At 41.0% G+C, this 27,785-nt stretch overlaps 1 protein-coding gene and 1 long non-coding RNA gene across 4 annotated transcripts in view; one reads left to right on the forward strand and one right to left on the reverse strand.

The window, feature by feature from the left end:
* Positions 1-27,783, reverse strand: LOC112578437. The gene is made up of 3 exons (XR_003102700.3): positions 27,666-27,783; positions 619-770; positions 1-500 (listed from the first exon to the last, which is right to left on the reverse strand). It is a non-coding gene; the product is annotated as an uncharacterized LOC112578437 (long non-coding RNA).
* TBC1D4 (TBC1 domain family member 4) overlaps positions 26,499-27,785 on the forward strand; it is a 215,327-nt gene continuing 214,040 nt past the window's right edge. The window contains exon 1 of one of the 3 annotated variants that reach the window (XM_025262748.3): positions 26,499-27,740. In XM_025262748.3, coding sequence (XP_025118533.3) covers positions 27,243-27,740 — 498 coding nt within the window. In that variant the 5' untranslated portion in view covers positions 26,499-27,242. The remainder of the gene's footprint in view (positions 27,741-27,785) is intronic. The other 2 variants (XM_006054121.4, XM_006054123.4) reach the window with 2 other exon arrangements.

Consider the following 27,785-nt stretch of genomic DNA (forward strand, 5'->3'; position numbering starts at 1 on the left):
TGTGGTAGAGTGGAGAATTTATTATCTGTTCTTTAAAACTGAAGAAACTGAGTTAGTTACGTGATCTTGGGCAGGAGGTCTTCATAATTCCTTCCTGGCAGGATTTCATCACTGCTGTGGATCAGGAGAGCTGTGTCTCCCGTTCATCTTTCAAATAAGTAAGTAGGCAATCAAGTAAGAGGCAGTTTGTTCCTTATGTTTTCCTGTCTCTGTCCCACCAGTGTGTGTTGGGTGTGGATGGGGCTGGGCAGATATATTGGCTTTTGGTTCCTACACGGGTCTGTATTTGGATATGATGGAGACAACTTTGCAGCTGTTGCGAATCTGCACTGGGATAAAGTTTTGTGTTTTTGTGTGTGTGTGTGTTTTGTCAATTTTCTGCTTTATTTGTCCTTATATGGGCAGTAAGTGGCAGGATTTATATTTCACACTGAAAATTGCTGGCTTTCAGCTGGCTGCTGCTATTGGGATTGTAGTGGCTGCAGTGAGCATGCGTGTTCCTGAAAGGGAAATGGGAAAATAGACTATTGGTCTTATAGAAACAGAGCTCCTTTACAAGATAAAGTTCCTTCCCCAGCTAAAAGCCAAATTAAAACCAAATGGTGATTCTCTCACTACCTGGAGAGTTGTTGAAGAGATGAGCCTCCTCAGATGACTTCATCAGGTTGAGTGCTGGTACTTCTCTCTTGTTTATTAACCATGGTTACTATGTTCTTTATGGGGCTTTCCAGGTGGGAATACCAGACGACCTGACCTGCCTCTTGAGAAACCTGTATGCAGGTCATGAAGCAACAGTTAGAACTGGACATAGAACAACAGACTGGTTCCAAATAGGAAAAGGAGTTCATCAAGGCTGTATATTGTCACCCTGTTTATTTAACTTATATGCAGAGTACATCATGAGAAACACTGGCTGGAAGATGCACAAGCTGGAATTAAGATTGCCGGGATAAATATCAAGAACCTCAGATATGCAGATGACACCATCCTTATGGCAGAAAGTGAAGAGGAACTAAAAAGCCTCTTGATGAAAGTGAAAGAGGAGAGTGAAAAAGTTGGCTTAAAGCTCAACATTCAGAAAACGAAGATCATGGTATCTGGTCCCATCACTTCATGGGAAATAGATGGGGAAACAGTGGAAACACTGTCAGACTTTATTTTTTTGGGCTCCAAAATCACTGCAGATGGTGACTGCAGCCATGAAATTAAAAGACGCTTACTCCTTGGAAGGAAAGTTATGACCAACCTAGGTAGCATATTCAAAAGCAGAGACATTACTTTGCCAACAAAGGTCCGTCTAGTCAAGGCTATGGTTTTTCCTGTGGTCATGTATGGATGTGAGATTTGGACTGTGAAGAAAGCTGAGTGCTGAAGAATTGATGCCTTTGAACTGTGGTGTTGGAGAAGACTCTTGAGAGTCCCTTGGACTGCAAGGAGATCCAGCCAGTCCATTCTAAAGGAGATCAGCCCTGGGTGTTCTTTGGAAGGAATGATGCTAAAGCTGAAACTCCAGTACTTTGGCCACCTCATGGGAAGAGTTGACTCACTGGAAAGACTCTGATGCTGGGAGGGATTGGGGGCAGGAGGAAAAGGGAACGACAGAGGATGAGATGGCTGGATGGCATCACCAAATCGATGGATGTGAGTTTGAGTGAACTCTGGGAGTTGGTGATGGACAGGGAGGCCTGACATGCTGCGATTCATGGGGTCTCAAAGAGTCGGACACAACTAAGCGACTGAACTGAACTGAACTGAACTATGTTCTTTATGGGGCTTTCCAGGTGGTACGACTGGTAAAACCTGCCTGGAAATGCGAGAGACTTTAAAGATGCGGGTTGAATCCCTGGGTTGGGTGTGGAGGAGGGCATGGCAACCCACTCCAGTATTCTTGCCTGGAAAATCCCATGGACAGAGGAGCCTGGTGGGCACACGACTGAAGTGACTTAGCGCGCACAGATGTTCTTTGGTTTACTCGTGAAATGAAGAAATGACTGAAAAGAAACTGTTGGCCTTCAGTGTCTTCTCTGGTATCCAGAAGGAGACAGCATTTGAGATTGAACTTCCATGTCAAGCAAGTGCATGGAAAGAAAAGAAATTCTAAATTGGAAATTCCCCATTTTCACTGCATCTTAGTCTTCACGATGATCCTTTAGTAAGCTAGTTACCCATGGCTTCAAATTCAACGTTGTTCACAAGAGGCTGCGCTACTAGAGATTATAAGAACTAAAAAAGTACAGAGGGGAAGAGCCACATGGATATTATGGACACATACAACATTAGTTGTATATTGACTAATTTTCATTTACCGATATTAAGTGCTTACCCTTTTTTTCCCACTATTTTTTCTTTGGATGTATTGCCCATTCAGTACTCCCTTCTTCCTGTATGGTTTACCTAAACTGTTTTGAAATGTCTGGCAATTATACTTGCAATAAGAGAGAGAGAGAGAAACACTGTGGACGTTAGGACACATAAAAGAGGAGTAGGAAAACGGCGGCACAGCGGTAAACAATCTGCTTGTCAGTGCAGGAGACACGGGTTCCATCCCTGGGCTGGGAAGATCTCCTGAAGTAGGAAATGGTAACCCACTCCAGTATTGCCTGGAAAATTCCTTGGGTAAAGAAGCCTGGTGGGTTACAGTCCATGAGGTCACAAAGAGTTCGGCACAACTGAGTGACAGAGCACACACACACTTACACGTGGGAAGGCAGCATAGCTGAGTTCAGTGCAGAGAAGCATATATACAGGGTACTATCCTGTACAATGGTTTAGATTAGGTTGCAATTAACTATTAGTTTTCAAAGTTAAAAAACCAAACAAAAAAACCCCAAGCATTCATGAGAGACAAGGTTAGATAAAAGTAAAACACAGAGTTCAAGATAAGCCTAAATAGTTAAAAGAGATCTGAATTTTGTCCTTGGGTCCTGCCTGATGCAGAGAGCAGTAATCATGGGTGACTTGTTCTGACAATAACTAGAAAAAAAAATCTTTATTAATGGCTTGCAACATTGTAACCAAAAGCAGAACAAATTATAGTTGTTACATATGTCTTGACTCACAATGCTTAGGAAATACTTAAATATTCATTGGTAATGCATTTAGAAGCTATTTCTCATATTGGGGTGCAGATTACTAATTCTCAGATTAAGTGGTTCTTTCCAAAGTAGATTAGGGGATTGTTGGGGGGGGCGGTTACTCAAGACTACCTTCAGTTTTAGTAATTCATAAGGAGTAATCACAGGACTCAGCATATAATCATACCAGCAAACCAGAGCAAAGTGAAAAGGCTGCTGCTGCTAAGTTGCTTCAGTCGTGTCCGACTCTGTGTGACCCCAAAGACGGCAGCCCACCAGGCTCCGCCGTCCCTGGGTTTCTCCAGGCAAGAACACTGGAGTGGGTTGCCATTTCCTTCTCCAATGCATGAAAGTGAAAAGTGAAAGGGAAGTCGCTCAGTCGTGTCCGACTCTTAGCGACCCCATGGACTGCAGCCTACCAGGCTCCTCCACCCATGGGATTTTCCAGGCAAGAGTACTGGAGTGGGGTGCCAATGCCACATGGGGCTAAATCTAGAAATGGTTTGCTGCACCTTCAGTTACTTTTTAAGTATATATATATTTTTGAAAGTGTTGCAAGCTTCCAAGATTCCTTCCCCAGTGGAGTCACACAGGATGTGCCTAATCTCTCACCCAACAAGTTGTGTCTAATTGTGTGAAATGTTGCCAACCAGGGAAGCTCATTAGAGACTCAATACCTAGATTTGTTTTTACTGGGAGCTTATCATATGGGCACCCTTGCCTGGCATGTACTCGAATTTCAAACTCCCAGAAGGAATGCAGAGGGTTGCATAATTATATTGTTTGTAAAAACAGTTGAGACACAGTGAACTGCTCGTATCAGTCAATGGTGGGAATTCTCCTGGAATACAAGTTCCCAGATGCCAATGAAGGGCCAACTTTGCCAGCTGTAAGTATAAGCAGTCAGGAGTGCTATGTTAACTCTTTTCTGCACAGGCATAAGTCAACTCTTCTAAAAATTCTAGAGGTAACTTACTAAATAACTTCTTATATATTGCCTAAAGAAATAATCTAACTTTTGTGATCGTTCATTAATATTAGTATTAATTCTCCCAAAATGAATGATGCTAGTATGAATTTAGCCTATTCATTCTACTGTTACTATGCATGCTAAATTGCTTCAGTTGTGTCTGACACTTGGCGACCCTATGGACTGTAGCCCACCAGGATGCTCTGTCCATGGGATTCTCCAGGTAAGAATACTGGAGTAGGTTGCCATGCCCTCACCCAGGGGATCTTTCCCACCCAGGGATTGAACTCTCATCTCTTAGGTTTCCTGAATTGGCAGGAGAGTTCTTTACCACTAGCGTCACCTGGGAAGACCTCATTCTACTATGTTTATCAAGAATTTCAGAATTTAAGTATTAAGGTTTTCAAATTTGAATAAGAACTTATTTGCCATCATTTAAATGGAATTTTACTATTTTACGTGTTATTTTCCAATGAAGGGTGCCGATTTGACTAGTCCTGTATTTGATAAGGGATATTCCAGCCATTGATGTAACCATTTCATAGCACACAGAAATACTGAATATTATGGATTGCATAGCTTGAGTAACTTGATCCTGATTTATTCTCTTTTGAATTCCAAGTACCCCAGGAGAAGGTAGCTGTTAATCTTCAGCTAGTTACTGTTTCAGCATATGAAGAACGTTTGTTAAAGAAAAGCACTTACATATCTCATTGTGTTTCACATTTCTGTGCCAAGGGAAAGGGCAAAGAAATATTTAAGATGTGTTACTAAAGAACTGTTATTATTAAGGTCATAATTGCCGGATGTAGGTTGATTTCAGATTCTGACCCATGATGACTAAGCAACAGGTTTGAGGAATTCAGACAGATATTAACATTCTGGCCCATAGGAGTTTACAAAGAAATGGCAGGGCATGTGGAAACCCTGGAGAAGCAGACTGCCTCCTCCCAACATGTGCAAACCCCTTCACACTGTAGAAGCAGTGACTTAGTTTGGGGGATGAGAAAAGAGGGTATTTTTTATTTCTTGCTAAAAATGCCACTCATAGATGGGTGTGAAAAACCCCTTGCTTTTAGGGTAGACATCTAACCATTCATCATTCATAGATTTGGTGTCTCCTCTGGAGCACACATACCAAGAGTCAAGGATACTGAGGAGAATGACATTGGTCATGCCCTTGAGGAGATAAGATTTCCTGTGGCAGTGATTTTGAAATTACAGAGTGAGTAAAAACCAGCTGAGGAGTCTGTTTCTACTCATAAACATTTAGATATTGGAGTGTAAGTGAAAGATTACCCATTTATTAATGGTTGTTGGATGATGTGTATATTTGGGTTCATTATGCCATTGTCCTTTTTATTTGTGTGAAAATTTCCATATAGATTTATATTTTATTTTAAAAATTATGTTTAAAATTTTTAAATTTTATAAAATTATATATAATTTATAATTTAAATTATATATAATTTAATTATATATTTTATAATTATATAATTATATTATAATTTAGTTTTTATTTTATACTGGAGTATAGTTGATTTACAATGTTAGTTTCAGATGTACAGCAAACTGATTCAGTTATGCATATATATATCTCCATCCTTTTTCAGATTCTTTTCCCATATAGGTTATTACATAATATTGTGTAGAGTTCCCTGTGCTGTACAATAGGTAAGTTGGGTTTTTTTTATATCCTGATAATTTACCTTGTTTTACTAAAAAATTAAAAAATATTAGCATTTTTAGTCTATAAATATATTTGTTCTTACTTCAAGATGGGAGACCAGGATACATCATAGAGCAATTTTTATCATACAGCTGGCATAAATCATACATACTACCATAATTAAAGTATACTTTCAGCCAGATAATGTGTTTTTTATATTCTGATTAGTGATACATGAATTGGTAAGCAGCTTAGTCCATAATAGGCAGTAAAAGATGCTTGTTTGATGCTAACAAATTTCTAAAAGTAGTTTTACATACAAATCATTTGGAAAAACTAATTTGACTAAAATATTTAAAACATTTTAAAAGAAACTGACCATAAGACTGAGGGATATGTTAAGATGAACAGAATAAGTAAACATTAAAACTCTCCCAAGTCATGGTAAACATTTAAAGACAGGAATCATACTCTAATATATGTGAAACATGAATAAAATTGTAAAATAATAAAATGATCATCCTTTAAAGTGCCTTATTATAAATTTTGTAATCATTAAAACATCAAACAATAAAACTGAATATTGAATGAATGAATGGCTAAATAAATAAATAGGTGGTTTTTCTTTAGCCTCAGTTTAAGAGTCACACATCTAATTGTCCAGCAGAAATGCGCTTTTGAACTCCATAAATTTTTTCAATTTGAGAGTCTTTTAAAAAAATACAGGCCCCAAAATACTACATGTACATTCTCCCATGCCAATGATTGACTAGAGCTGAGTGAAGCTACCCCCTTTGTTTGCTCAAGATAACTTTTCTCAGCTTTTACCTTTTCTTTGCCTTCGCTGCTGTTTTTCTGCTTTCTCATTGGCTTCTTGCTCAATGAAAGCTACCATGTGCTTAATTTGCTGTTTCTATCAGCACCGCGCAGGCTTGTGGCCAACACAGAATTAGCCTAGGAAATAATGGGCTAATTTGATGGGCCAGATGAAAGAAAGGGCAGACAGAAACTCAACAAAGGTCTCAGCTTCCTTGCTTTATAATTCTGGATTCTGCATTTGCTATTTTTGAGTTTCTCTAATGCTAATTTATGTTATTCTTTCATAGTTTCTATACTTTTCTTAATTTCTTTTAGCTTGTTTTGAAATATTAGATTTTACAGTTTCACATTTGGTCAGCATGTCTTTTTGAAGTGTTTTTGTCACAGTTTGTGAGGACTTTATTCTGCGCTTTCTGTTTTTTCTGATGAAAATTCTGCATGAGATTTGTCCAGTTTTTTTCTTTGCTTATTTTGAAAAAAAGTTTTTCCTTCTTTTATAAGAGACGAGGTCCAACGAGACAGATTTCTAGCTTCCCTGTTCCAGGACTTCTTCTGTTTTTGTAAAGTAATAAGAAAATAAAGCCTCTTTCAGCGATCTGCCTCTCATTGCTTTTTTTTTTTTTAAATAAGGAAGCAATGCATCATTTAACAAGGGAGAATTACTTTAAAACAGGGAGTATCACAATGAGTAGCTGAGAGAAGAGTGGAATTTTAATCAAAGGTACAACTGAGTTTAATGATCCAAAACAGATGACTAGTTCTCCTCTAGAGTTATAGCCATAACTGTAAAAAAATACTGCATGGTCTAAATAACTTTTTCATATACATTAGAGCAAAGTGAAGGAAAAATTTTGTAACTATATAATCCAGAGGTGGTCTCACTCCTTCTCGGAATGTTTTTAACTTTTCAGACGTCATTTTTTCTTTCTTCCACCTCCTCCCTCCACTTTTGCTTAAAATAAATTTCCTAAACCACGTTCGCCAGTGTTTTCTCTTTCATAATCTCAGCACTGGATTATCAGTTATTTGGTAAAGTTTTTCATGAAGCTATATATATTATCCAAGAATTTGTGTTGCATTCTCTGACATTTTGTTGAGAACTGACTTAAAATTATCTAGTTTCTAAAAAATACTTTATATACACATTGTTAATTAGTTCAGTTCAGTTCAGTCCCTGTGTCTGACTCTTTGTGACCCCACGGACTGTAGCACGCCAGGCTTCCCTGTCCATCACCAACTCCAGAGCTTACTCAAACTTATGTCCATTGAGTCGGTGATGCCATCCAACCATCTCATCGTCTGTCGTCCCCTTCCTCCTCCCGTCTTCAATCTTTCCCAGCATCGGGGTCTTTTCCAATGAGTGAGTTCTTCGCATCAGGTGGCCACAGTATTGGAGTTTCAGCTTCAGTATCAATGAATATTCAAGACTGATTTGCTTTATGATGGACTGGTTGGATCTCCTTGCAGTCCAAGGGACTCGCAAGAGTCTTCTCCAATACCACAGTTCGAAAGCATTAGTTCCTCAGCACTCAGCTTACTTTATAGTCCAACTCTCACATCCATACATGACTATTGGAAAAACCATAGCTTTGACTAGACGAGCCTTTGTTGGCAAAGTAATGTCTACTTTTTAATATGCTATCTAGGTTGGTCATAACTTTTCTTCCAAGGAGTAAGCGTCTTTTAATTTCATGGCTGCAGTCATCATCTGCAGTGATTTGGGAGCCCCCCAAAATAAAGTCTGTCACTGTTTCCATTGTTTCCCCATTATTTGCCATGAAGTGATGGGACCAGGTGCCATGATCTTAGTTTTCTGAATATTGAGCTTTAAGCCAACTTTTTCACTCTCCTCTTTCACTTTCATCAAGAGGCTCTTTAGTTCTTTTTCACTTTCTGCCATAAGGGTGATGTCATCTGTGTATCTGAGGTTATTGATATTTCTCCCGGAAATCTTGATTCCAGCTTGTGCTTCATCCAGCCCAGCATTCTGCATGACGTATTCTGCATATATGTTAAATAAGCAGGGTGACAATATACAGTCTTGATGTACTCTTTTCCCAATTTGGAACCAGTCTGTTGTTCCATGTCCAGTTCTAACTGTTGCTTCTTGACCTGCATACAGATTTCTCAGGAGGCAGGTAAGGTGGTCTTGTATTCCCATCTCTTGAAGAATTTTCCATAGTTTGTTGTGATCCATACAATCAAAGGCTTTGGCATAGTCAATATAACAGAAGTAGATGTTTTTCTGGAACTCTTTTGCTTTTTTGAGATCCCGCGGACATTGGCAATTTGATCTCTGGTTCCTCTGCCTTTTCTAAAACCAGCTTGAACATCTGTAAGTTCATAGTTCATGTATTGCTGAAGCCTGGCTTGGAGAATTTTGAGCACTACTTTCCTAGCGTGTGAGATGAGTGCAATCGTGCAGTAGTTTGAGCATTCTTTGGCATTTCCTTTCTTTGGGATTGAAATGAAAACTGACCTTTTCCAGTCCTGTGGCCACTGCTGAATTTTCCAAATTTGCTGGCATATTGAGTGCAGCACTTTCACAGCATCATCTTTTAGGATTTGAAATAGCTCAACTGGAATTCCATCACCTTCACTAGCTTTGTTCATAATTATGCTTGCTAAGGCCCACTTGACTTCACATTCCAGGATGTCTGGTTCTAGGTGAGTGATCACACCACTGTGATTATCTGGGTCATGAAGATCTTTTTTTGCAGTTCTGTGTATTCTTGCCACCTCTTCATAACTACAATTGACATGTAGTTTATGTTTGTTCAACTCTTGTGTTGGACTGTAATATTCAGCTGTATACAGATTTAGGAGTTCCTCTGACTGTTGTAACAAAACTGCTTATCTTATGACTGTTTTCTCTTTTGGGGGCATGTTAGGCTTTCTATGTTATATCCTAATAAAGTTTCCTTGTTGAGGCTGTTTGCTAAGGTCATATTGATGTAGATTTCAAGCAGCATCTCCTCTCAAAGGGACAAGTCCTTTCCACTGTCAGGTACCTGGGAGAGTGGAGGGATTGAAGCCCTTAGGACTTGAGCATGTTAGATGAGCAAGGGTGTTAGTGCACGATGACTCAAGTTCTGTGTAGAGACTCAGTAGACAATGAAGTAGGCTTCCGTGCCTTCTTACCAGGTTTCCCTGATAGCCCAGTTGGTAAAGAATATGCCTGCAGTGCATATTCTGGTTCAATTCCTGGGTCGGGAAGATCTGCTGGAGAAGGGATAGGCTACCCAATCCAGTATTCTTGGGCTTCCCTTGTGGCTCAGCTGGTAAAGAATCTGCCTGCAATGTGGGAGGCCTGGTTCGATCCCTGGGTTGGAAAGATCCCCTGGAGAAGGGAAAGGCTATCCCACTCCAATATTCTGGCCTGGAGAATTCTGTGGACTGTATAGTTCATGGGTTCGCAAAGAGTTGGATGTGACTGAGCGAATTTCACTTTCACGTTTTTCCCTGCCTTCTTAGATCTTGTGCCCAGTTTGATCCTTTGAAGACTGGCGGGTACTTTGTTGATAGGGTCATATCTGGCTCAGCAGGTCTCAAAATTGTAATGAGCTATTAAAACGTCCTCCAGTGGAACCATGAGACATTGCCCAGGTTAGGAGGCAGAATGGTCCAAGGTCATGAACTAGCTCTGTGTGTGTGTGTGTGTGTGTGCGCTCAGGGTCACTAAGTTGTATCCGAGTCTTTGCCACCCCATGGACTGTAGCCCACCAGCCTCCTCTGTCCATGAGATTTTCCAGGTAGGAATACTGGAGTGGGTTGCCATGCCCTCCTCTAGGGGGATCTTCCTGATCCACGGATCAAACCTGAGTCTCCTGCATTTTAGGCAGATTCTTTACTGTCTGATCCCCCAGGGAAGCCCCCAGGGTGCTATCAGTATCTACCAAATCTGGTGGAACAGTGACAGGAACAAAGGAGAGAAAAAATACTGGAGACTGTGGCCAGGAATTTCAAGTGAGGGAGGAGCAGGGAAGGATGCCAGGTAATGGTGAGTTCACCTGATGGGGCCCTGAGGCTCTGTCCTGGGAGCATGCACTGGGCAACCCCTTTCACCAGCCACCATGCACATTGCAGAGGCTCACAGCTGCTGAAAGGGGCTTCTCTCTGAAGCATCCTTTCAGAATACGATTTAGAAACCTTTTTCATTCTTCTCAGTCCTTCCAATCTGCTACCCTCAGATTTTATCTCTCAGATGATTCATCATTAATTTCACAGAGAAAATAGAAATCATCTAATAGAACTTTCTCAAATTCTTGACCTCACATCTACCAAATTACGTGCATTTACAACTGTGTCCTCCTTTTCTGCCTTTTTGATGGAAGAGATCTCATGCCTCATGTCTACAAATAATTCCTTCACTTGGTTGCTGTCTTAAATACATCCCTACTTGTAAAGGAATTCACTCATTTATTTAACAGATACCTACCAAGCATCTACTTTGTAACAGATGCTTTGTTCCATTTTTTGAGTAACTGTTTTCTCTTCTGTATATTCAACTTCTCTCACTCCATTTGCTTCTTCCCAGTAGTATTTAACTGTGCTCAATAGTCTCAGTCAAATAGTTGATTTTTTTAGCTAAAAATCAACTAAACTGAACCAAATTGAAAATCATCTCCTGTCTCCCTAGCTCCCCCCTTCAGCTACTCGCCTTTATTCTTCTCTGCACAGCCAAGCAACCTCTAAAATTTTGTCTATACTTAGCATTTTAATGTCTGCTTCTCTCATTCATTCTCCTGCTCTTAATAAAAGTACATTCTCTGTAGTCACCAATAACATGGCATGTGGCTAAATATGGAGGGGAACCAATTCAGTCTTCACCTTATTTGATCTGTATGCATCTTTTAAAAATGTGGACCACTTCTCTTTTTCCTGGGTTTCCATGGGAAACCACATTCTTCCTATGTCTCTGGTTCATCCTTCTTAGCCTTTTTGCATGCTACATTTTGGTCTATATTTCCCTTAAATGTTGATGTTCTTCAGGGTTTCCTATACATCTTTCCTTCTCATTGTCAGCCCTCTGTGTTTGATGTCATCAGCTCTTCAGACTGAAATTATCATCCACATCATGTAAGAAAAATGCTTTGACATGTGTTTAGACATGAAGTTGTTGGGATCACAAAGCCTGTTTTGTGTAAATAGGTCTAAGAGGAGAAAGCCAAAATAAATGTTTTAATGAATCCCAATTAGCAATCTATTTCATGCCAAATAAATACCAGTGAAGTGACAGAGAAGTTATTAGGTTTATTGTTAGTATCTTAGGCATCACAATGCTGGGTATATATTACAAAGTAGGTGTGTAGAGTCAGTTCTTACAACAAATATTCTAACAGATACAATTTCATGCAATACTGATGTAATTGATAAAGGTATTATCATAACAAACATGAAAAATAAACTGCAGTATCTATTGTTTTGAGTTAATGTTACATTCTGAAGGAGAAGATGACGATGGTAATCCTTTTGTAATTAAAAATAGCATATCACAAAAAGGTTCTTTTTGTCCTGAGCAAACTGCCCAGTGATTCATATTTATGATACAGAACCTGCATATATAAATTGGACATGGCCTTCTCCCCACTTGGCTAGTGCTACATACTCTTGCATTTTTGATATTTGAATTATAACCGGTTGCCTTCTGCCCTGGAAAATTGTCCTCTGTGAGGATTGTGCCCCTTTGGCTTGTCTAGTGGCATGTGTACCAGCAGGAGATGTCATACAAGAGGACAGCAAGGTCAGGACATTTCTTCTCTGCTTGCTCCCTTCTCTATGCTGTATCTTTGGCAGTAGCTGCTCTCCCCACCCCCAGTAAGTCCCCTACATAGGAACCTTCAAGCTGTGAAATTTCAAAGACTCAAACATGCATTTACATGTCCAATGCCATGTCAAAGGTGAGTGAAATTGCAGCTTGCCCTCCATCTCCTGTTGCTGATGGTCTTCCAGCTCTGCCACCTCCCAGTCAGTAACTTATCTCCAGTCAGTAACTCTTCTTGTCAGTTCTCTCAATGCCAGTCCTTGTATACCAGCTGTTGTACTGTTGTTGTTGTTTAGTTGCTAAGTCTTGTCTGACTCTTTTATGATCCTATGGACTATAGCCCACCAGGCTCCTCTGTCCATGGGATTTCCCAGACAAGAATACAGGAGTGGGTTGCCAACTGTGTTTCTGAAGGTACTGTATTGTAAGATTAAAATTTTTTTTTAATTTTTTGCTTGTTTTTTATGCATTATTTGTGTGAAAAATATTATAAACCCATTACAGTACAGTACTCTATAGCTGATAGTGTTAATTGGGTACCTAGGCTAACTGTGCTTGACTTATGAACAAATTGGACTTATGAACCTGCTCATGGAGTGGAACTTATTTGTATGTAGATTTACTGTATAGGTTCTGCTGGGCAGTGCTCCCTTCAAGTTCCATTAATGCCATTTCCTACTCTTGATTTTTCAGTCATCCGTGTAGTATGGGTTCCCCACTGCTGTAAGTCTCTCAGTGCCTCAGTATTCCCTGTTCTCCTCAGTTTTGCCCACACCTTGTTACTCCTTTCACCAAAATCTCATTTGAATCCATCAAGGGTGGATTTTTTTCTTTCTAGGACCTGACTGATAGGGTAGTGTTGTAAAAGTAGCCCAGTGCTCTGTGTCCTCAAAAGCACTTGTGTCAGCGATTTTCTGCTTCTGTTAAAGATTCTCACAGAATAACATTTGTGATGCGGGGGTTCCAAGATTTAGCCTATATTTCAACGAAAGCTGAAAGCATGGATTTGTGATTTGTTATTTCATATGTGCTGATGATTCTCAAATTTATATCTCTAGCCCAGATCTGTCTCCTAAATTTCAGAACCAGATGTTCAACTCCTCTGATTTCTCTGTTCTGATAACCCACAGACGTTTAAAATTCCAAATGCCCAATTGCAGTTCATCTCCCCGTATGCCCTTTAAGCAAGTTTCTCAGCCTGTTCCTGTATGCATAAAGTTAGGAACCTAGAAACTTCTTTATGATCTGAATAGTCATGTTCCTGTTAGCCCAGGTTGGCAGTACTTTTGCTAGTACAGTTCCCTTAAGAATACTGGGAGTTTGCTATATACCAGGTGAAAATCCACTCCATTCTCTAGAAGCCAAAGCCACACTTGTTTTCAAGACAGTCTTCTGTATTTTAGACTAATTTACTTTGGGATCAGGCTTTTGTTGACCTACATCTTCAAGCTTTTGAGAAGACATTTTATTCAGCCCAATAAAGCACCAATTTAGACTGCTTAGAAGTCTTATAAAAAAGTGTCTTATAACTTTGATTTTATCTTTAGGTCATGTTTTAATTTGAAAATCTTTTATTTGCTCCAGAAGCTGAAAATAAGAGTTTATACTCGTGACTAATTCTAGCCCCCCCTACAATCTATTTAAATTCTGCTTACAAAGGGGCCAGTTGTTTTCCGAGCCTTTGTCTTTCTTGAAGCTCCTACTTCCGCTAGTATGAACACTCTGTTTTCCTCTTTGAAACCTGCTCAAATCCAGAAGTCCACCATGTTACTGGGTGCACCAAGTTACTGCAAGCGGTACTTTTAGCATTACATAACATAGGTCACTAGTTTTTAAGCTTCTATAGCAGTTTCTTCCTTTTCTCCCCCCTAGTCTCCTGAAATTGTTTTCTTGGTATTTTTCCTGCCTCCACTAACAGTTTCCTTACCATCTGCCACATGGCCCTAGAATCAATGTCACATGTTTTAGAGTTTTGTTATGGCATGACCTCAACTCTGTATACTCATAATATTGTAGTTGCTTTTCCTTTGCCTGTCTTCCTCATGAGAGGATGGCAACCATGTTTCCAGTGCCTGGACCATAGGAAGTTTTCCATAATGTAAGAAGTAAATAAATAATTATAAATAAATAAGTAAATAATTTAAGAAGTAAATAAAGTATTCTTAATTGTTAAAGACCTTTTAAAGGCATCTTTCAGTTCAGATCAGTCGCTCAGACGTGTCCGACTCTTTGCAACCCCATGAATCGCAGCACGCCAGGCCTCCCTGTCCATCACCAACTCCCAGAGTTCACTCAGACTCACGTCCATCGAGTCAGTGATGCCATCCAGTCATGTCATCCTCTGTCGTCCCCTTCTCCTCCTGCCCCCAATCCCTCCCAGCATCAGGGTCTTTTCCAATGAGTCAACTCTTCACATGAGGTGGCCATCGTACTGGAGTTTCAGCTTTAGCACCATTCTTCGTTTTATCAAATGTCAATTACCCTAATTGTTCAGTTGCTGAATCATGTCTGACTCTTTGCGACCCCATGGACTGCAGCATGCTAGGCTTCCCTGTCCTTCACTATCAGTTCAGCTAGTTTCTTTCTTTATTTTTTTTTTAAGATTTATTTAATTGTCTGATTTGTTTTTGGCTGTGCTGGATCTTTGCTGCAGTGCGAGGACTTTCTCTAGTTGCAGTGAGTGGGGCTACTCTTCCTTGCGGCGTGCGGGCTTCTCATTGTGGTGGCTTCTCTGGTTGTGGAGCACAGGCTCTAGATTGAGGGTTCAGTAGCTGTGGTGCACGGATTTAGTAGCTCCGCAGCATGTGGGGTCTTCCTGAACCGGGAATCCAACCCACGTCCCCTGCATGGACAGGCAGAATCCTAACCTCTAGACCATCAGGGAAGCCCTCTTGTTCAGCGAGCTTCTTCTTAACTGTTTTCTTTAGTGTAGTATCTGTTTGAGTACAACCTGTACAAATATGAGTAATGGCCCTTGTTTGAACCAAAATTCTCCTACTTACAAAGCATGACCCTAAAAAAAAAAATCTCAATGTGTGTATGACTCAGTTTTCTTATTTGTAAAGTGAGGATAATAATAGTTATCTCATATGATTTTTGTGAGGAACCTTGGTGCAGAATTGAATATTCAACAGATGATGGCTATTATTATTACTTCATTTTTAGATCCATGCATAATAAACTTGTAACAATGGTTGTTTCCAGAAAGAAATGGGTATCTGGGGAAGGGAGTGGAAGGGAGACTTACATTTTGGTGTATTTATCTTTTTATACATTTCAAACTCTCTACCCTCTATATACATTACTAATTCAAAATAAAGATTGGTTTTAAAACTATTACATGTATATTTGTTCATTTTAATCTGTATTATATTAGTGGCTTGAGTGATGCATTTTAAAATCAGCAAGGAAAATGTGGAATAATTTCCCATGATAGATTTAAAATAGGTTTATTTTTAAGCTTTTTAGGGACCATTAGAAATACTAAACAGGAAGCACTTTTACAGGGGACAATTTTACTGCAGCATCAATAACATCAGTGTAAATCCATGTAATTCTGAAGAACATAAATGTGAAATTTCAGTCAATAATAAAAGAGTACATAGTGCAGGAAGTGATTAATCTCTCCATACTAATATCCTTATTCAAATAGTATTTTGTAACTTGTGCTTGACTTCATATGTTTGGCTGGTGTGGGGCTGTCTGGTCTGAAAATGTGCATTAAAACAAATGCACATTTGTTTTTTTAACAAAAAAAATTTGTTCATTTTAACCCTATGTTTCTTTCTTTTCATCCCTCAAATGGTTTTTATGATAACAGAGTTTTTCAGACCACTTGAGGCACTTCTGAATTATGCAGTAAGACAAAAAATGGGTATTGTAAAATTATCCCTGCCTTATGGTAGAAGAAAAAACTGTTTCCTCTGCAGAAATTTTTAACTTCTGAAACTGATTCTGTTCTTTGGCATTCAAGAGAGCTCTAAACATGTTCATTCACCAGACTTCATTAATCACCTTCTGTGTGCCAAGCACTGTGCATTTGATTAGCAATATTTTGCTATGCATTGTGTTCATTTTCTACAACATTATTCTCATTACTCACTTATTTGATGCCTCAATTACCTAATTAAAAAATATTGCTTTTATAATTCTTGCCATCCATTTATCTATCAAGAGCAATAAGAAGTAGCACTGGTATAGGGGTGTAGGCTGAAGTAAATGAATAATTATCTCAATTTCTGTGAAGACATCTTAAACTATGTTAGAAGACAAGGTACAGTTAATTTCTTTGACTATTCCATGAGTGTTTGGGAAAAAAAACCAACTGTATTCTTTTTGTTATGTTCCAAAAAGCTAATGATAAACTGGGAGAAATATAGAAAATGTATGTTGAACAAAATTTTATGCTTCCTAATATGGGGAGATTCTATGATTTGGCCCTAATTTTAAAAATAGGCAAAAAATATGATCACCAAATCTTCTAAAACAACATAGATGCTCAATAGATATGTTAACATTCTTCCTTGCTAGTCCTTTCTATTGTTTTCCCATTCCTTATTTTCCTGATTTCAAGACTTAACTTTATTCCTTCTTTACTTATTATTTCCTTGGGTTTTTCCATAAAATTTTTCTTGTTTTTTTTTTTTTTAAGTTGAATTCTTAGTTCATTTATTTTCATTCATTATTTTTTATTTTGATAAGTATACTTTAATCAATGCATTTATCTGTATTCTATAAGGTTTGAAAAATTTTTTAAACTTAATTCTATACATTTAAAATTTTCTTTTTAATCAGGATTATTCAATGCCATATTTCTTACTTTCCAGATATATGGATTTGTAAGCCTATGTTCTCAATTTCTAATTAACTTGAATACTAATCAGAAAACATATTGTATATAATAGCAATCCTTTGGAATTTATGGGCTTCCTGGGTGATGTGGTTCATAGTCATTTTTTAGCCACTTTCACAGGTGTTCTATAAAAAAATTTGTATTATCTATTCATTTATTCATTACATATATTTAAACTGTAAATCATACTATTAAATTTAGAAATTTGATTATATTCAGCTTATTTAATCTTATAGTATCTGAGAATGATTTGCTAAAATCACTATTTTTTTTTCTGTTATTATTTTTATTGCTGTTTTTTGTATCTGACAGCAATTTAGGGTGTAAATGTTTAAGTATAATATCATCTTCTTAATACTTATACTGGCAAATATTTCTTCATGAGCCCCTTCATTACATTAAATTCTATTTAATCTGACACTGAAACCACAACCCTGATTTTCTTTTCATTCATGTATGCCTAATATATTTTCTTCTATTTATTTTCAATTGTTTATATATCCTTTTGTTTTAAAAGTGATTCTGTAGACAACATATTTCTGGATCTTCAAGTCTTTATCTTTTGATCTATTAGAGTAACTAACTTACATTTACTATAGTTACTGTATGGAGTTACTGTTGCCATACTATTTTAAGTTTCCTAATTACCACACTTTAATTTTGTTTCCTTTCTCATCTTTTTCTCTTTTTATTCCCTTTCCTTTCCTACTAGATAGATCAATATTCTACTGACTTGAAAACCATACTTTTTATATCTAGTTTTCTAATAACTATCCTTTATTTATTTCCTCTCTCTTCATCTCTATCTCCCAAATTTGGGAAAACTTTTTTTTTTTTTTTCAGTATGAAGAGCAATAGAAACTGACTCCGAGAGCACATAGTATTCAAAATCTTTTGCCTTTGCCAGGTTCTTAGCTTTCTAAACCAGAAAGCTAAGAATGACTCTTTTCTTATCTATGTTCTGCTGTGTCATCGTTTTCCTGAATAAGCAATACTTAGGTTGCATGGGTTGGGAAAAGTCACAGGGAACAATAGGGGAAAGTCCTGATAGTATCTGAAATTGTTATTCAGTCATAAACACTTGTGTTCTGCTTACTATCTCCAGTCAGAACTCTACCACAATTTTGGAGAGGAATTCTGTTATTTTCTAGTATTTTTAATTAGCTGATGGATATAGTTAGTACATTTACCTGAAATTAGCTAATTAAATCATTTTGGCATATTGCCTCTGTGATGTTAAAAATCCTCTCTTCAACTTTAGATTCTTAAATTCTCATCTGCCATTTATTCATTTATTCACCCAATATTTCAGTTCAGTTCAGGTCAGTTCCTCAGTTGTGTCCAACTCTTTGTGACCCCATGAACCGCAGCATGCCAGGCCTCCCTGTCCATCACCAACTCCCAGAGTTTACCCAAACTCATGTCCATTGAGTTGGTGATCAATCTCATCCTCTGTCATCCCCTTCTCCTCTCACCCTCAATCTTTCCCAGCATGAGGGTCTTTTCAAATGAGTCAGCTCTTCGCATTATGTGGCCAAAGTATTGGAGTTTCAGCTTCAACATCAGTTCTTCCAATGAACACCCAGGACTGATCTTCTTTAAGATGGACTGGTTGGATCCCCTTGCAGTCCAAGGGACTCTCAAGAGTCTTCTCCAACACCATAGTTTAAAGCATCAATTCTTCTGTGCTCAGCTTTCTTTATAGTCCAACTCTCACATCCATACATGACTACTGGAAAAACCATAGCCTTGACTAGATGGACCTTTGTTGACAAAGTAATGTCTCTGCTTTTTAATATGTAGTCTTGGTCATAACTTTCCTTCCAAGGAGTAAGTGTCTTTTAATTTCATGGCTGCAATCACCATCTTCAGTGATTCTGGAGCCCAGAAAAATAAAGTCAGCCACTGTTTCCACTGCTTCCCCATCTATTTGCCATGAAGTGATGGGACTGGATGCCATGATCTTAATTTTCTGAATGTTGAGCTTTAAGCCAACTTTTTCACTCTCCACTTTCACTTTCATCAAGAGGCTCTTTGGTTCTTCTTCACTTTCTGCCATAAGAGTGGTGTCATCTGCATATCTGAGGTTATTGATATTTCTCCCGGCAATCTTGATTCCAGCTTGTGGTTCATCCAGCCCGGTGTTTCTCATGATATACTCTGCATATAAGTTAAATAAGCAGGGTGACAATATACAGCCTTGACATACTCCTTTTCCTATTTGGAACCAGTCTGTTGTTCTATGTCCAGTTCTAACTGTTGCTTCCTGACCTGCACACAGGTTTCTCAAGAGGCAGGTCAGGTGTAGACAGGTGTGAGGTAGTTTGAGCATTCTTTGGCATTGCCTTTCTTTGGGATTGGAATGAATTTATTAAGACCCTAATAAGTGTCATCTACTGTAGTTTCAGCTGGAATAAAATACAGCACAAAACCAATAATCCTTTCTTTCAAGATGCTCTCTTCATGGTGGGGGGTGGGCATAGACAAATCACCCAGTAATTATAAATGTAATAAGAGGTACAGTAGTAAATGTAGTTTAAAAAAAAAAAAAAAAAGACCAAAGAAAAGAGGGCCACTAACTCTGACTGGGGAAGTAAGAAATAACTTCACAGAAGACATGACTCTTGACTTGGGTCATGAACAATAGATGAGTATTTGTGTTGTGAAAGATGATGGAAATTCAAGTTGTTGGCTGCAGGAAGCAAGGGCAATTGGGGAGAAAAAGAAGCTTATGAAGCCCCATGAAGAACTGAGCATATAATACATTGAGAATCGAAGGATTATTTGGCTGAGGGAATGGAGGGACCATGGGCAGCAATTATAAGACTAGAAAGATTTGTGCTTTCAGCTTTAGGAAATATGTATCTTCAGTTAGAGATTTTTGAGCAGGGAAGGAAAAGGAGATGTCTAGGGAGGACACAGAATGCAAGAGAGAGACAGAAAAAAAAGAGAGCACACTAGTGCTTGGAAGAAAGGAAACAAGCTAAGAGGTTACAATGAATCTTTCCAATCTTATGTGCTAGCTTGGGCTCTTATAATTCTCATGTAGTACAATTTTTAAACTAGGATTTGACTGAATGTTACAGCTTCTAGTCAATGCTGAAAACATTATAATATTGGGATATTAAAGGAGCACTTTAAAAAAATATATAAGGTACACTTTCGGATACATTTGTTGCAGTGCCTACGGGGCTGTTTAGTAGACACTTCTTCAGATTGTCAGAGATGCGTCTCATGAACATATGCTTTGGCCTTTTTGAGGGGTAGCAGTGGAAGTGGAAGGTTTGGGGGTGTCAGAGGATGATTTATTACCCCACCATTTAGTAAACATCATATACCTGCAGATTTTTGGTATAATAGCCACCAAACATTTTAAATTGTATCTTCATCCTCTTGTCCTTTTCTAAATTCAAGTGGTCAAACTATAACTGTACACTTTTTAATGTGCATACAATTCTCTAAGTTTCTGCAGGTGATACAATGTTAGTAAGAAAGTAATAGTTTACCATGTGGTTCATTCACGCAATAAACCAAATGTATAAATGATAATGTGTGTGTGTCTTACATCACTTCACTTGTGCCTGACTCTGTGTGACCCCATGGACTGTAGCCTGCCAGGCTCATCTGTCCATGGGGATTCTCCCGGCAAAAACACTGGAGTGGGAAGCCATGCCCTCCTCCAGGGGGTCTTCCTGACCCAGGGATGGAACTGGAGTCTCTTATGGCAGATGGGTTGTTTACCACTAGCGCCACCTGGGAGCCCATAAATGATAATAAGGCAAGTTATATAAGATATCTTATATACCATAGTATAATAACCTTACTGAACAGGATAGAATAGATTTACAGCAAGGTAACAAACAACTCCTGGAGAAGGCAATGGCACCCCACTCCAGTACTCTTGCCTGGAAAATCCCATGGATGGAGGAGCCTGGTGGGCTGCAGTCTATGGGGTCGCTAGGAGTCAGACACAACTGAGCGACTTCACTTTCACTTTTCACTTTCATGCACTGGAGAAGGAAATGGCAACCCACTCCAGTGTTCTTGCCTGGAGAATCCCAGGGACGCAGGAGCCTGGTGGGCTGCCGTCTCTGGGGTCGCACAGAGTTGGACATGATTGAAGCAACTTAGCAGCAGCAGCAGCAGCAGCAACAAACAACTCCACAATCCCAGTGGCTTAACAAAGTGAAAAAAGTTTATTTCCCACTCATAGGAAGTGTGCTGTGTGCCTGGGAGGTTCTCCAAGACAGCTGTCCTCCATGTGCTGATGCTATGATCACAAGAAGCCTTCATGGTGGACGTTTCCACCATGATCACTGAAGGGGAAGAGTCGGGCTGGACAGCAAGAGTGAGCTGGGGCCTGGACTACTGGCCTTAAATGCTTCTACTCAAGATGTGACCCAAGCCACTTCTGGTCACATTTTCCTGCCAAAACAAGTCTTATGATTTTGCCTATCTTCCCATGTGTCAGGATACAGAGAGGATCAGATATTGGTAAAAGTAATAATGCTCATTAATGCCTGTAAGATAAACATCACACAAAAAAGTCACAAAGAAATGGCTGAGGGCCTGCCAGAGAAGGAAGCAATCATGCTTAGGATGTTATGTAATAAAAGACAGTTCTTCTATGTTTCTGTCAATAGGTAGATGTTGTTTATTGCATCGTGTTCTTTCACCAGTAGGAAATGGCCTGCCAGGGCTCCAAATTCAATCCTAGCTCCCAAGCTTGTTGATTTGATAGAAACCATAAGACGTCTGTGCTTTCCCCAGATCTCTGTTCTTTTCTTTGTCTTTTATAGATCTCAAATATGTGGCCTAGGGAAATGGATCTGTATAAGAGTTTCTGATAAGGTTCTAGAATGTTTTAATCACATTCCAAGAACTTGTCTCTGCTTCTTGAGGCAGGGTTCTACTTTGCACAAAGGCGTGGTGGTGTGAGTAAACCAGCTGAGTAAATCTAACCCATTAATAATGTCTTTATCTTGGAGCTTAAATTCTATTTATGAGAGCTATCAGGGTGCATCCAGAAATTCAGCATAGGAATAATAATTGATCATTGTGATCCTACATAAAGGATAAAAATAGTCCCAGAACTTTATAGAAAGTGAGAATACCATTAAACTGAAAAAAATAATAAGAGAGTGAGAGAGAAACCTAGATTTTCATTTTTCCTGTAAGTTCTTTGGAGAAAATTGAGAACTTTCAGTTTTTTTCCCACTTCTTTTGTTTACTTTTTACCTCTTAATTATAATTCAATGAGTGAAAAGAACAAAAGTCCAATTTGCTCTTAAAAAAAGAACCTTCATATATATGGAATTTAGAAAGATGGTAACGATAATCCTGTATGTGAGACAGCAAAAGAGACACAGATGTATAGAACAGTCTTTTGGACTTGTGGGAGAGGGCGAGGGTGGGATGATTTGGGAGAATGGCATTGAAACATGTATAATATCATATGTGAAATGAATCGCCAGTCCAGGTTCGATGCATGATACAGGATGCTCGGGGCTGGTGCACTGGGATGACCCAGAGGATGGGATGGGGAGGGAGGTAGGAGGGGGGTTCAGCATGGGCAACACGTGTACACCCGTGGTGGATTCATGTCAATGTATGGCAAAACCAATACAATATTGTAAAGTAATTAGCCTCTAGTTAAATAAACTTATATTTTAAAAATTAAAAAAAAAAGATAGCCAGACTTTCTGTTTAAAAAAAAAAAAGTAACTTCTTTCTTTTTAAAAATTAGAATGGTTAGATTTTCCCTAGAATGTTTTTTGTGTTCCTTGGAAATATATTGACATATTGCTGCATATAAAAGGGTGAGAAATCTCTGTACTAGCTCTGAACTGGGTAGATACAATGAATAAAATGGAACTTTTCCATACTTTAAGAAATCGGCTGCACCAAAAGCTACGAAGATGCATGTTTGTCATACCATGTCATATCTTAAAGTGAAATTGGAGTTAAAAATACTTTATCGTGATTGTGTTTGCACGCAGTTTGCATGCAACTCTGTTTCCTTCCAGAGAAGTTGTAAAGCAAAATAAGTAGAGGGAGATTTTTAAAAAGATAATTCTAAAATACTATTGACAAGTAGTGCAGGTGGCTCTGACTTGAGCAGTAACTGTTGATCAGCCATCCTAGGGCAGGTGGGGGGGTGCAGTTCTGAAGAGAAGGCAGGAAATACGTTCACCTTGGACATGGGCTAGGTAGAAGCACAGGCGGAAGTGGCAGTGCTGGCCCTATAGGAAGATTTGGAGCATTTTCTGCTTTGTCATCAACAGGCTGCTGGAGGATGTCATGGCTTTCACCAGAGAGCATGCGAAAGCATATCTGAAGACCAGAACCAAGTTCTGGTGGATCAAAACTGGGTCTCCTGCATTGCAGGCAGATTCTTTACTGTCTGAACCCCCTGGGAAGCTGAAAGATGGACAATAAAGTGTGTGTGTTAGTGGCTCAGTCATGTCCAACTCTTTGCAATCCCATGGACTGTAGCCCACAAGGCTCCTCTCTCCATAGGATTCTCAAGAATACTGGAGAGGGTTCCCATTTCCTTCTCCAGGGGATCTTCCTGACCCAGGGATTGAACCCAGGTATCCTGCATATTCTTTACCATCTGAGCCACCAGATGGACAATCAGTTAAGTTCAGTTCAGTCGCTCAGTCGTGTCCGACTCTTTGCGACCCCATGAATCGCAGTACACCAGGCCTCCCTGTCCATCACCAACTCCCGGAGTTCACTCAGACTCACGTCCATCGAGTCAGTGATGCCATCCAGCCATCTCATCCTCTGTCGTCCCCTTCTCCTCCTGCCCCCAATCCCTCCCAGCATCAGAGTCTTTTACAATGAGTCAACTCTTCTCATGAGGTGGCCAAAGTACTGGAGTTTCAGCTTTAGCATCATTCCTTCCAAAGAAATCCCAGGGCTGATCTCCTTCAGAATGGACTGGTCGGATCTCCTTGCAGTCCAAGGGACTCTCAAGAGTCTTCTCCAACACCACAGTTCAAAAGCATCAATTCTTCGGTGCTCAGCCTTCTTCACAGTCCAACTCTCACATCCATACATGACCACAGGAAAAACCATAGCCTTGACTAGACGAAACTTTGTTGGCAAAGTAATGTCTCTGCTTTTGAATATGCTACCTAGGTTGGTCATAACTTTCCTTCCAAGGAGTAAGCGTCTTTTAATTTCATGGCTGCAGTCACCATCTGCAGTGATTTTGGAGCCCAAAACAATAAAGTCTGACACTGTTTTCACTGTTTCCCCATCTATTTCCCATGAAGTCATGGGACCGGATGCCATGATGTGGGGGGAGACCTCGGAGGAGAAAGTCTTGAATCACCTTCAGCATCCTAGTGGGGAAGCTGATGAGAGTGTGATGAGAGTGTGGGTTGTGCCAGAAGTCAGAGGAGAAAGCCAAGGGAATGTTGGTGGAGCTAGTCTGGCAGGTACAGAAAAGCAAACTGTCCTGAAGGAGGGTTGACATTTACAGCTGTTGGACTGCACTCAGTTAGTAAGAATGGGTTGACACCTGGAGGAAACTGAAACAGCTCCTCATTTTCTCTATTCTGTTTTTACATGTATTTTTCTTTCACTCATGTAACAGTCTCCCCTGGGCTTCCCTGGTGGTTGAGACGGTAAAGAATTCATCCACAATGTGGAAGACCTGGGTTCCCTCCTTGGGTTGGAAAGATCCCCTGGAGTAACCCACTCCAGTATTCTTGCCTGGAAAATTCCATGGACAGAGGAGCCTGGCAGGCTACAGTCCATGGGGTCCCAAAGAGTCGGTCAGGACTGAGCGACTAAGCACAAGCACAATCTCCCCTAGGGTCAGTGATTGGTGACCTTGATATGGGTGTAGATTGTCAGATGTATTTGGTTCATAAAAAATAACTTTTGTTTGGGAAATGCTCTCACAAGGGAAACAGGACTTAATCAAAACTTTTTTCAGTTTATTTTTGTTAGTTTGCGGTGTTTTGAAATGTTGGGCAAGGCCTTATATTTTGCTGTTATCATGTGACTGGATTGTTTTCTGGAATTTTGAAGACTTGGGATCACAATCTTCCAACTTTAGAGGTGCAGTGGAAGGCACTACTTGGATGTAGTGGGTGAAGAATGTAGGAATGAGACTGCTTTGGATAAGACTGGGAAAAACCAAAAGACAGATGGACATGGAACATGGTGGGAATATATTTTGGAACTTGAATACCTCTGTGAGAGAAAGGAAGAGTGATGTTTTGTGGCATATTGTCTTGTGCACACTGTATAACCTGTCAGGTGTGTTTATTTAGAAAACCCATTCCAAACAGACACGGGGTAGTAATATTTAAGCATTTTGAGTGAGGGGAAGTGGGTTGAGGAGGCAGTGGAAGGAAGTGGGTTGATTATATTGTAAGATATAATCTTACAATAACCCTCTCTTAGCTCCTTCCCTGGTGGCTCAGACAATAAAGAATCTGCCTACAATACAGGAGACCTAGGTTCAATCCCTGGGTTGGGAAGATTCCCTGGAGGAGGACATAGCAACCCACTTCACTCTTCTTGCCTGAAGAATCCTCACGAACAGAGGAGCCAGGTGGGCTACTGTTGGGTTTGTGAAGAGTCGGATGTGACTGAGTGACTAAGCGCAACTCTGACCCTAAAGGACAAAGCAGTTTGAACAGGGAATGATGGAGTACACTTTACTATTGTAATATTCTCACACAATAGAAAGGTTTAAGAGAATAGCATCAAAGAGACAGTCTACCAAGAGCCTTGAGATCCCTGAGGAAGGGAAAAGCGTATCAGAGCCAACAAAGTTCCTTCTAGGTCACCAGGGTAGTAGATCTGATTAGGACTTGAGGTCAAAATCAAACGTGTAACAAGTGTTCATTTCCCTTGAAAAACAAAGACCTAAAAAACCTTCCTTAAAAAAAAAATATTCTTTGTTCAGATGACCAAAGCCCCTGTGTGTGTTAATGAAAGAATCATAAATAAATTTCCTTTGAAATGGGAAAAAAATTCATCATAATTTCGTGATTTAAAACATGAGTATTTTTTGAGATTATTAGTAAATAAGATTCAGAAATCATGTAGACTTTAGAAGGAATTGAAACCAAGCAAATATGATTACTTAAAAAAAAAAAAGTCTTAGGGTCCCATTGAGAATGGTCCCCTCTCCAGAGGGCAGCAGAGACACCCAAAAGAAAACGGAGATCTTGGCGACCCGAGAGAGGACGAGTTGGTCGGGGCAGGGCCGGCACCGGGCGCAGGACTGCTGCCCGAGGGGCGGGTTGGAGGAGCGGTCGGCGACCGCGGCCGGAAAAAGAGGCAGAGGTGACTTCTCAGATAAGCTTTCAGAGACGACGCTCTCCGCCCGCCCGCCCGCCCGTCCGGAGGCGGGGTGGCAGCCCGATTAAAGAAGCAGCCAGCCTGGAAGGAAGGAAGAAGCGAGGGAGGGACGGGAACAGTAGGAGGAGGAGCAGCGAGCTGGGCTGCAGCGACCGGAGGAGGAGCGGCCCCGGCGAGGCCGCGTTTCGTTTTTGTTATTTTCCACCGAAGTAGTTTTCGCAGGCCCTCCGGGGGGACCGACCGCGCCGCAGCCCGGGGACCCCGACCTTCCAGGTGACAGCCGGTCACCCTGGTAGGAATCAGCTCCGCCCCAAGTCACCCCCTCCCGCCCGCCCACAGCCGGTTCCCCGCCCAGCCTCCCCGTGCCCGCCCGCGGCGAGCGGCGGCCGCAGCGGCTCTGCAGCGCCGGAGAGGGCGGCGAGGGCCCTCGGACCCCGCGGAGCCGCGGACGAGGAACGGGAGGTCTGACCCCACGCGCGAGCCCGAGAAAGGAGAATGGCGATTTAACTCGCCCTCTTCAGCCAGTCCTGCTGGCCGGCGCTGCCCGGGTGCCCGCCGCCAAAGCCCGGGAGCCGCGCCCGGAGAAGTGCTGCATGGGGCAGGGCCGTTAGGGCGCGGAGTTCGGGGTCGCGCCGAGTAGGGCGCACGGCCCAGCGCAGCAGTTGGCACAGTTTCGGCGGCGCCTTCAACGCGAGAACTGGGGGGGTGGGGGGCGCGGCGGGCCTTTCCCCCCGCCTCCGTGCCCTCCTCGGGAGGAGTGAGTTATGGAGCCCCCCAGCTGCATTCAGGATGAGCCGTTCCCGCACCCACTGGAGCCCGAGCCTGGCACCCCGGCGCAGCCTGGCCCGGGGAAGCCGAACGACAAAAGGTTCCGCCTGTGGTACGTAGGGGGGTCGTGCCTGGACCGCAGGACCACGCTACCCATGCTGCCCTGGCTCATGGCCGAGATCCGCCGGCGCAGCCAGAAGCCCGAGGCGGGCGGCTGCGGGGCGCCGGCGGCCCGCGAGGTGCTTCTGGTGCTCAGCGCGCCCTTCCTGCGTTGCATCCCCGCGCCGGGCGCCGGGGCCACTGGGGGCTCCGGCCCGACGGCCGCGCAGCCCAACCCGGCAGTGTTCATTTTCGAGCACAAGGCGCAACACATCTCGCGCTTCATCCACAACAGCCAGGACCTCACCTACTTTGCTTACCTGATCAAGGCGCAGCCCGACGACCCGGAGTCGCAGATGGCCTGCCACGTTTTCCGCGCTGCAGACCCCAATCAGGCAAGACCGCGCGGCTCCGAGGCCCCGGGGAGGGTCCGACACACC

Source organism: Bubalus bubalis, chromosome 13 (assembly GCF_019923935.1).
Source record: "Bubalus bubalis isolate 160015118507 breed Murrah chromosome 13, NDDB_SH_1, whole genome shotgun sequence".
In the NCBI taxonomy this organism is placed as follows: Eukaryota; Metazoa; Chordata; class Mammalia; order Artiodactyla; family Bovidae; genus Bubalus; species Bubalus bubalis.